We start from the raw sequence: 11,305 nt of genomic DNA on the forward strand, positions 1-11,305 counted from the left end.
ATGAAAAGTGAGAATGTACATTCTAGTTTCTAAAAATGTGCTGTCTTTGATACGCATTAATAAGAAGTGAGAATTAACATTCCATTCCCACTCATTCCTATATGCCAAATGAGATGTATAATACTTGGAGGATTAATTACATACTGGTTACTTTGAGGTATGATATAATTATATGGGTGTCCGTGGAGTCTGTGTTTCTCATGGGTGACCCTGAGATTGCTAAATGTAATTACACGACCCCGGGTAACCCTAGGAGTAGCTTGTCATACGGACTCTAGGTTCACCCGTATAATTACAAATAGTAATCTCCGGATCAACAGTGTAGATACACAGATTTCAGGATCACCCATTTAATTAGATCATAGCTTAGGGTACCTGCGTGTAATTAATCCCAGTTTGGATGATTTGAGGACCTAATGTCTAAATATGAAAAAGGTATGGGACTAATATTCAAAAAGCTGCCAAAGTTTCGATATTTCCGCCCACTTTCAAAGAAGTTTTTGTGCCTTAAGTATCCCCCCCCTCATGTTCTCCGCCTCCCCCTTCTCCCTCTTCCGTCTCATCCCAATTCGCCCTCTCCGTCTTCCCATTCTGCCCCTCCTCAAAATTTCCAAAGTCCCCAAAATGTCCTCCGCCGCCATCGCCGACGCCGCGGCGGTCTCGCCACCGCTTCCCCCTCTCCGCTACCCTCCTGTTCGCCGTGACGACTCCATCGTCGACGACTATCACGGCGTCAGCATCTCCGACCCCTATCGCTGGTAAACCCTCACCTCTGAAACCCTACTTTTTAAAAATTCCTTCTTTTTTATGACTCTTTTTGCCTTCAGGCTTGAGGATCCGGACTCCGAGGAGACCAAAGAGTTCGTGGACAAGCAGTCGGAGTTGACGGATTCCGTCCTCGCCGTCTGCGACCTGAGAGAAAAGCTCCGTCAGCAGATAACGGCGTTATACGATCACCCGCGCTATGATACGCCGTTCAAGAGAGGGAACCGTTACTTTTATTTCCATAACACTGGGTTGCAGGCCCAACGTGTGCTCTATGTTCAGGTACTTACTGGAATTGGTGATGTTGGGATTTTTATTTGTTGGATTGGGTTAATTTTTTATTGTTGGATTGTAGGATGAATTGGATGGAGAAGCGGAGGTGCTGTTGGATCCGAATGGGTTGAGTGAAGATGGGACGGTGGCACTCACTTCGCCTTCGATTAGCGAGGATGGGGAGTACTTGGCATATGGGTTGAGCTCGAGTGGGAGTGATTGGGTGACAATTAAGGTGATGAGGGTTAAGGATAAGAAGCCGGAGCCCGATTCCTTATCTTGGGTGAGCAGTGAGGACTTCTTTTTTGGCTAATTTATTAAGTTTTTAGATTATGAACATTAGGGTTAACTGTTTTAATAGAAGTGCCATACTTTTAATTTTTTACATGTGGATTACTGTATTCTTGTTTCGTGATATTCTCAACATTGTTGCATGCTCCTTCTACTGCATAGTAAGGGTTTGAGAAGTTCCAAACATATTTAAGTGATCATGTGCACGAGTTGCTGCATGGATGAATTAGTGCCCAAGATGCATTGTCTTGGGATTGACAAACTGTTAAGTTTGTTATCATGGTATCACAAAGCATTGGTTGTATTAAAGCAAATGCTACTTTTTTTTTTCTATTAAAAGTCTACAACTAGAACACACCTTTCTTTCGCTAAGTTTTAGCAGTAAAAAATGTCATATTTGGTAATGCAAATGTGACAGTCAAGCGTATCTTGCTTATTTGTAATCTACTACATGAACTAGGATTTGCCACTAAGAGTTATAAAAGTTACTTTTCATTTGGGAGCATAGCTACTGTTACGATGAGCCTGTTTAAAATTATTCCTTCACCTTTTTGGTTTCATGGATAGGCAGGGATACTAGTATTTCCAAGAAATTTAGATCAATTACTGATCTGAATTACAAGAAAATATGCTGATGGAAAATCGAGGATACAATGAGAGTCAATTGAGATGGTTTGACCATGTACAATGGAGCCAATAAATACACTAATTAGGAGAATTGATTAGATTATAGTTAATGGGGCAAAGAGGACTAAAGGTAGACCTAAAAAAACTTGGTTAGTAAACAAATAAGAAGGATGTGATAATAGTTAACATAGTAGATGACTCCTAACATACATGAATGGAAGATTAGGATTCACGTAGCTGACTTCAAATATTTGGGTTAATGGCTTTGTTGTTGTCGTCGTTGTATGACTATGGAAACTAATTTCGGTATAACGTGCATAATTTTTTGCTCTTGGGGGAAGTAGATAACCCCATTGTTTAGCTTTTCGATGATTCAATCATAACTTTGTCGCGGATATTTTGAAATTAGATCATCCTCTTCTTCTTGCAGTCACAATCTTCTCTTCTGGTCCATGGATTTCCTTGCAGTTAACAAACATCATGTTTCTTTCCCTGCATAGAATATATACCCTTTACAACACATTAGGTCCATGTTAGCAAATCATCTAGACATTGTTGTCTGGGTGTTAACTTTCAATGCTAAGTCCTTGGTATAAGAATGAGAATGACAAAAAGCTATTTCTTTTAAAACAAGAGTTAAATATGATGTTATTTACCATTAAAGCTCATCACCATAATCTTTTCTTTTTATTAGATGTGCAATTGTGCATTAGTTGTAATTATTAGTCTTCTTAAAAGTCAAACATCTTAGGAATACTTAATCTACCTATCCAAATCATCATTTGTGACGTAAACAGATTCTCTAGCCAGCAAACAGGGGAACTCAAAGAGTCTTCTTCTAAAACAGAATCCAAAGGACACATTTCCAAAACATGTGTATATTCAATGAATTATTGGTGCAGCTTTAGATCTTAATTCATTTATGCCCAATACAGGTTAAATTTTCATCAATCAACTGGACTCATGATGGAAAGGGATTCTTTTATGGCCGTTATCCTGCTCCCAAGTAAGTTAAATTAGTTATTTATTTTAATAGAATGCTTTGTGATGGCACTGATAAGCTGCAGTTGTCATACACTATAGGGAAGGGGATGAGTTGGATGTTGGAACAGAGACCAATATCAATTTGAATCATCAGCTTTACTACCATTTTTTGGGCACAGATCAATCAGAGGATATATTGTGCTGGGAAGACCCCGAGCACCCAAAGTATACTTTTGGAGCCGATGTCACTGATGATGGGAAGGTCAGTTCCTTCCTTGAAGATGTATACGTTTACTAAGAATGGTTGTTTTATTTAATAACATTTGTAGGATGGTTGTTTTATTTAATAGCATTTGTAAGTCTTTGAATGATTTTTTTGTGTCTATTTCGGTATATTTCTTGGTCACAATCATGTTTCACTTTGCATGATGGTCCATATGGTCGTTTCAGGTATTGAACTATATTTTTATACCGAAAAATCGAAGCGGATTGTGTTGACCTTGTTACGCAGAAACGAATTGTTTTATCTTTTGTCACGTAAGAGCAGTCCATACATTTTTCCACTTTCAATCCTATGAACAATTGCTCCATAATTAAGGATAATGTGTATTCCTAACTTAGCCCAAAAACAAAATAATCCAAAGGTCATGAAAATATGTAAATAATCTCTTTTAGCTGAGAAATCATGTGGCCTAAATCATAAAAATTAAACAGTTTGTGATACTGTCAAACTTGTTTGAAGAGTCCCTTTGTCATAAATAAATATTTTGCACCTAAATTCACTTAATATAAGAGTATGATACTTATGGGTTTAAGAATAGCTCTTAAAGATGCTAATACCCTGAATGCCCAAGAGAAGTAATAACTTAACCATATTATGACTAAGCATTGGTGACATAACAAAGAATTTTCTCTAAACTGGATAGTAATATTTTTCAAACACTTTGTTAAGAACATTATTTTCGAAAGCGTGAAATAATATTATAGCCTTATGAGTAAACATTTTCTGATGTAATGAAGAGAAAATTGTACGAAGCTGTTACTTGTTGGCTTAAGGAAGTGTTTTTCCAAAAATAGTGCTTGAAGGACTGAATTTTCCTAAATGTTGGGGAAATAACTGTATAGCCACATTATAACTAAACATTGGTAATACGTAATGCTATTTCCTTAAGCATAAATTGATATTTTTGAACTATGTTTTGAGAACAGTATTTCCCCAAACTCTTATGAAAATAATTGTATAACCATATTAGGTGTATATATGTTAATTTCATAAGGAGGAAAATTGTATGCCAATAAAGATGGCAGATGTTTCCGATAATTTCTTTGGAAAAGAAGTTACGTTGTATTATCCAAAATATGAGATCACTATTGGCCATATGTAATTAAAATAATGCCAAGTGAAACGTCTTGAGATGAAACTCCTAAGTTCTCACTATAGGAGATGATAGGTTACATGTTCAGCTATTACCCAATACCAATAGAATAACAAATGATAATTGTTGAAGGATATTTCTCTCTTCTAATTGTTGAAAGGATCATGATCTTCTAGCGCAACGCGTAAGTGATAAACATCGGAATCCACCAAATGGTGATTTTTAAGTTCACGAAGAACTTCGAATATATAAAGAAAATATTATAAGAGGAAATTTACTGAAAAAAGTTATCTGTTCATGAGGTTTACAGTTCTTGTTAAATAAAAAAACAAAGTGTACTTCTAACATAAATAAAATTCCCAAAAATAGAAATTCTTCAAAACTACCTAAAATACTCAGTATAGTAGAGGAAACAAATCAGTCTAACTTGAACTAAAATTGAATTTGTTTCCTCCTAAATAGACTTCAATTTTATTACTAAAATATCCTAAAGGCTGATTATTTTAGAATTCTGCCAAATATGGGTGTAACTGTTGGGATTCTGGAAATCTGCCAAGCTGGTTGACTCCGTCTTGTTGAGATTGGCAATTTTCATTTGTAACTTGTTTGATTTTGCTTTTCGGATTGAGAGATATGGTTGTTTCTTTGCGGGCAAGTCAATGATGCATCCATATTTGTGTTTGGCTCGTGACGGTTCCACTGCTCCATGAATTTATTCGTTATGCATCCTACATCATCTTCTGACTTAGATTTGAAGTGTATAGAATGATTATGTTAAAGTTAGCTTCAACAATGTAATCGCCGTTAATGGCAAGGAATTTTCATGACATACAGAGCAAAAATAGGAGCCAATTAGTAGTTGGAGAAGATTTGAACATTTTTTATGTTGTGATTTGAACTTAAGGTCTAATATATGTGATTTTTGTCATTTGTTGTGTAGCCAGTTAAACAGATTGATTTCAAGCTCATTATGCCATGGTAGATCAAGATATTTCCTGTGCCTTGTTATTAGACATTGACCCCTTTGAATTGCATCCAGTACTCTATGCATATTATTTATAACCAAGCTTAGCTATATACAACTTCAGCTTACTTCTATTTGGTTTTTGCAGTATGTTCTTCTGTATATCGCGGAAGGTTGTGACCCTGTAAACAAACTGTATTATGTTGAGCTGCCTTCACACTCTCTTGGGCTTGAAGATTATAAAGAATGTAAAAATGGGCTGCCCTTTGTTAAACTTGTTGACAATTTTGAAGCAAGTTATGAAGCTGTCTCAAATGATGGAAGCGAATTTACATTTTTGACAAATAAGGATGCTCCGAGATATAAGCTAGTTCAACTAGACCTCAAGGAACCTGGACTATGGAAGGATGTTCTTAGCGAACATGAAAAAGATGTGCTTGAATCTGCTGCTGCAGTTAATGGTAACCAGATTATTGTGAGTTACCTAAGTGATGTCAAATATGTTCTGCAGATAAGGGATTTGAAAACAGGAGCCTTGCTGCATCATTTACCCATAGAAATTGGTTCTGTGACTGGAATCTCCTGTAGGCGCACAGATAGTGAGGTTTTCATTGGCTTCACTGGCTTCCTTACTCCTGGTATCATTTATAGGTGTAACTTGGCTACTGAAGTTCCAGAAATGAATATATTCAGAGAAATATCTGTTTCGGGATTTAATCGATCAGATTTCCAGGTCAAACAGGTAAAGTTCATATGAATATAGTGCATTTTTAAAATTTTCTATATGCATGAATGGATGCATGTGTTTGTAAATTATGTAATGTCACTATGTCAGTAAGTGCATATGCATCAGACACAGTACAAACTGAATCACTCATTGTTTGGTAGCTCGGGAAGGGCAGAAACAGTTCGAAGGAAAAGAGAAATCTGATTTAAATATTCTAAAGGACAGAGAAGCTAGAACATTTCAATATCATCTATGACCTCCATGTAGACCCAACAAACTTCATTCACTCCATCCTCTATTTATATAATGCGTATAATAGGATAAGAACCGAGTCTTCCACTTATGTACAGAAATTTAAGAAAGATCAACTTCACTTCACGGTTAACTTTGTGCTTCTTTCTTGCATGTTGAGTACATTATTAAAAAGGCAGGTCCATCTACATGCAAATTGGTTCTTAAGGTTCTAGTTTTATAGCTCTAACTTGCTTATCGTGCCTTGACTGGAAAGTAGGAAATGCAATTCCCCAACCCAAAACTTGGTAGAAACTGGAAAAGTTCTCCCTGGGGTACCAACTACCAATAGGTAGGGTGATGATCTTATCTTTACGTTATTGTAATTTGTCTATACTCAATCATTTACTCTTACCCTGATAGTTAATTACTAAATTACGACTATCCTAACCTATATGGTAATGGGTGAGAGGGGGGAACAAAGTATTGGTACAAATTGGAAAGTAGATAACATATTTAATAAGCTAATGTGAATCCGATGCCCTAACTTTCTCATTTATTTACTAAGATAAATATTGGTCAATTTATGAGATTAATATCATACGCTATTAGTACTACTTATTTTTTTATTAAGGGTAAGAAAATTATACTACTTATTATTTTTTATTAATATTATACACTATTAGTACTACTTATTTTTTTTAATTTAGTACTACTTATTTTTTATTTAAAATGAGTAAATACCTTAAAATTAAGGGTAAGAAAATTATATTGTTACCCTACTCATTGAGGTAAACTGGTAAGAAATTCTTAATTTCTCTGTCTATTTTAGTCAACACGTAAGAGATCTCCTTGTTCTAAATAATAGGATAAAAAGATTGACCCTTATTGATTGCCACTCGTACTTCTTCCTTTTTTTTTTCCATCCTCTCATTCAACCCGCTTCACTACCTCTCTCACTCATCAACTACCCCCCCTATTGTTGTTTTCGCCACCATTATTTTATTGTAAGTTCGTCTGCCCTTTGCCACCTCTATCATCACTACAAAAATTTCATATCAGCATGTTTCATTTGTCATTTCCATGTATATTGTATCATGTATCATAAGATTAATTAACACACATGTACTAATTACTTAATTATGTATATAACGTCAATGCAATAGAAGGAGATGAATAAGCGTAAAATAAGTGATAGATAATCCACTTGAAATACTAAAATCTTATAGGAAACAACGTACATGTAGAGAACATAGAACCAAGTCTGATGATTATGCAAGGCTATTAATCAAAATGGTAACTCTTAATTCCATCTCAACAATGAACATAATAAATTTATGAATGATAATTCCTAAAATTCATATCAATCTCAGATACAACAAATCAAGCTAACTAATATAACATTAATCATCATCTTCCCACTCACCTAACGTCGGAACCCTCCCTCTGCCCCACAGAAAAAAAACCAAAAAATATACAACAAACCAAGCCAACGTAACATCAATCTTCATCTGCAATTGATCCAGCAATATCATTGTCTTTAGTGATGGTATCTTCATTTTCTTTCATCATTATCTTCTTTCGCTTCCATATTTTTTATTGTGGACTTCAGGTTTTGACTTTTGATATTTTATCCATAATTGGCAGAGGAATAAAAAGTTATTACATATTTGAAAAGTTGAGAACAAAAAGTTAATGATTTATTAGAATTAGTAATTATATCTCTTCTTTTTGTTTTCTTTTGGGTAGTGCTACTTGATCCGTCAAGTTTGTAGTGCTCATGGATCTGCGTCCAGAAGTTCATCACATAGGGAAGTTGCTCTCTTTTTGTTCTGGTCAACGTTGCAAGTTGTGGAGGCAAACTGGTATCACATATATGTCCAGTTTCCTTCCCTCCTCATTTGCCTAATTCCTAGTTGGAGGTTTTACTTGACGAAAATCATGTTAAATTTTTGCAAACTATTTCTCTATCCCCTTGGTATCAGAAGGCTGAACAGTTGGATTGCCTATTATGGGAGTTTAGGGATTAGTCGGTTTAACAGTAAGTGGAGAAATCAATTAGGCGTGGTGACATGTTTTATAGGTATTGTTGGCTTGAATGGTCTCTTTTGTTCAAAGGCTATGCCCATTTTCAAACCTGTAATTAAGCCTTATAAGTGTGTCTAAAATAAACTTCATTAATAAGTTGAGTCAACTTACTATAGGATATGTAGTAAGCGACAATTCTATCATAAGATAATTACTGAGCTATAACCAATAGATACATACATAAATATCTAGTTTCCTGCATATTATATCAAATCATAAAATAAGTATTATCTACCATAAGATATTGACAATTCTGACTATCCCCGCACAGCCACACTTATTCTCTATTTCATCTCCGACGCTACTGCAAGCTCCTGTTGCTGATGTATCTTCACAAACTTAACCACTTCTAATGCCACTTTCTTTGCCAGTGCCATCACTGTCATCAATCTTTTGCTGCCACACCTCCACCATCTTCTCTCAACCATCTCCCTTAGCCACCACTGTGCAGTACAGTTCCAGTCTTGTCTTTGCTTAATTGGTGTTTTCACAATCTTTATTGTTTTGGTCCTCTTCTCTTTCTGACAACTATACCTTTGCCATGATCTTCACTGATGTGTCCATCTCCGTTGCATCATTCTACTATTCGCACTTCTGCTGCTTATGCCTCCACTGCCATTATCCTTCCATTACAAACTGATACCGTTGTCTTAACTTGTTCCTCCACTATTATCCCCCTTCATCTTTGTTTCCTCCACTATTATCCCCCTTCATCTTTGTTTCCGCTGCCACCACCTCTTCCCCGTGTTCTCTCTTTCTTTTGTTATTTCTTCTCCTTTCTTCTTTTTTCTTTTGAACAATGAATTTCAAATGATGAGGATTCTAACTCAATGGTGGCAAAGTGATGGGAATTTGGATATGAAATGTGTGGCGCTGGAAACCTGGAGAATGAACCTCCTTAATGATGTCTAAGTGATGGGAATTTGGAAATTAAATATGCGGTATTGGAAACCTTTGTAGAATGAACCTCCTTCCCAATTATGGAAACGTGATGGGAATTTTGAAATGAAATGTGTGGTATAGGAAACCTTTGGAGATTGAACCTCCTTAAAGGGCTGCCATCAAGTCGCTAGCTTAGTTGTAAAAATTTGGCATCCTATTTTCATGGAGGCAAGTGGAGCTTCCTCGACTCCGTCTCATGCTCCCTAGACAATCACATTATGTTGGAAAAGGGTGGGCTATTACCTTTTCTCACGAATCTTTTCTTTTCGGATGATATCTCATAGAATGGAGAAGAAAAAAGTTCCCACATAAATCTTCCTCTTTACATCTGAACTTCTTACTTGTTGGAACTATAACAACATCATGCTTAATGTCCAGCTGTTATTGTATATTATATTCAACATAGATGTTTCCTTGCACCTTTCACTAACAAACACCCATACATCCTGATTTCAAGGCCATTCTCCCTTCTCCTGGAGGGCATAATTGCATATAAACCAAATTTCTGCATTATAATTGTTCTTTTGATTACTAAGTTTCTTAATGTGGTGCACGTAGGTTTTTGTTGGCAGTAATGATGGAACCAAGATACCCATGTTTATCGTCTCCAAGAACAACATTAGTTTGGATGGATCACATCCTTGTTTGTTATACGGTTATGGTGGATTCAACATTAGCATCACACCATCATTCAGTGTCAGCCGTATTACTCTTGTAAGAAACCTGGGTGTTGTTTATTGCATAGCAAATATTCGTGGTGGGGGAGAATATGGAGAGGAATGGCATAAAGCAGGATCACTTTCAAAGAAACAGAATTGTTTTGATGACTTTATTGCTGCATCGGAATTCCTTATTTCTTCTGGGTATACGAAACCCCAAAGATTATGTATTGAGGGTGGAAGCAATGGTGGGCTTCTAGTAGCTGCTTGCATCAATCAGGTATAGCTGTAGTTGTTTTTTTCCTATCACAGTTAAAGTTCCTCTGTGAAGAAATAAAGAGCTTCATAGTCCAAATGTGCGCAAATGTTCCAGAATCTAATCATTAGGTCTTGAAACAAATTTAATCCGAGCATGTTGTTGCAGCGACCTGATTTATATGGGTGTGCTTTGGCTCATGTTGGTGTTATGGACATGTTGCGATTCCACAAATTCACTATTGGTTGGCATCTTTCTGAATTTGTTTCTAATTCGCTTTTATGTTTTATGGATCTGTTCTCTCCGAATGCCATTTCTGAGCCATGTACACTATTCTTCAGGTCATGCATGGACATCTGATTATGGTTGCTCAGACAAAGAGGAAGAGTTCCAGTGGCTTCTCAAGTATGAACCTAATATTAGGCTATGATATCTTGGTTTAATGAACTTGTCTTACAGGAAGTATATCTTTTGACTTAACGTGTGAAATTTCAGTAAGAATGCAAGTTTTTTTTTTCCTTTTCTGGGTAAGTATAATTCTCATTACCAAAGTAAGCTTTGAAAGTACATCTTCCTTTACACTATAAGACCCTTACATCAAATAGGATCTGAACCCAAAACAACTACACACAAAACTTCTATCTATACCAAGAAACTAAAACTAGTCTCAAACAAAATTTGGGTTAATCTTCATTTTCCAACACCAATCTCTGTTTTCTCTTGTGTCTTTTATCTTCAAAATACGCTGCACTGTATTTTAAACTCAACCTTGATGTTCTGCTCCACTTCATCAACCGAGATACTCTTGTCCTGAAATATAAACAGGTTTCTAGCTCTCCATACATGATTTATACAAGCTGCCACTGCTGCTTTTTTAATTCCCCTGATAGATTTGCATCCATTCCAAGCTCTTATCATTCAATTAATCAAAGTTTGCCAATCCTGGGGAGTGTTATAGTCACATACAAACTCCATGCAGGCCCTCCATACTTGTAGACTGAAATCACACTGCAAAAAGAGATGATCTCTTGATTCAGAATTAAGATTACACAATTCACAAACATCATCAAACAGGATACCAATATGATGGAGCTTCACTTTAGTAGGAATTCTGTCTAAGCA

General features: G+C 36.0%; 1 protein-coding gene across 2 annotated transcripts in view; it reads left to right on the plus strand.

Annotated features, from left to right (window-relative positions):
* The window catches only part of LOC109848248 (prolyl endopeptidase-like), a 17,442-nt gene continuing 6,650 nt past the window's right edge, over positions 514 to 11,305 (plus strand). For both annotated transcript variants that reach the window (XM_020417670.1, XM_020417671.1), the window contains exons 1-9: positions 514 to 758; positions 828 to 1,047; positions 1,121 to 1,321; positions 2,892 to 2,962; positions 3,040 to 3,202; positions 5,429 to 6,022; positions 9,827 to 10,207; positions 10,352 to 10,427; positions 10,525 to 10,588. In XM_020417670.1, coding sequence (XP_020273259.1) covers positions 526 to 758; positions 828 to 1,047; positions 1,121 to 1,321; positions 2,892 to 2,962; positions 3,040 to 3,202; positions 5,429 to 6,022; positions 9,827 to 10,207; positions 10,352 to 10,427; positions 10,525 to 10,588 — 2,003 coding nt within the window. In that variant the 5' untranslated portion in view covers positions 514 to 525. The remainder of the gene's footprint in view (positions 759 to 827; positions 1,048 to 1,120; positions 1,322 to 2,891; positions 2,963 to 3,039; positions 3,203 to 5,428; positions 6,023 to 9,826; positions 10,208 to 10,351; positions 10,428 to 10,524; positions 10,589 to 11,305) is intronic.

Source organism: Asparagus officinalis, chromosome 7 (assembly GCF_001876935.1).
Source record: "Asparagus officinalis chromosome 7, Aspof.V1, whole genome shotgun sequence".
Classification (NCBI taxonomy): Eukaryota; Viridiplantae; Streptophyta; class Magnoliopsida; order Asparagales; family Asparagaceae; genus Asparagus; species Asparagus officinalis.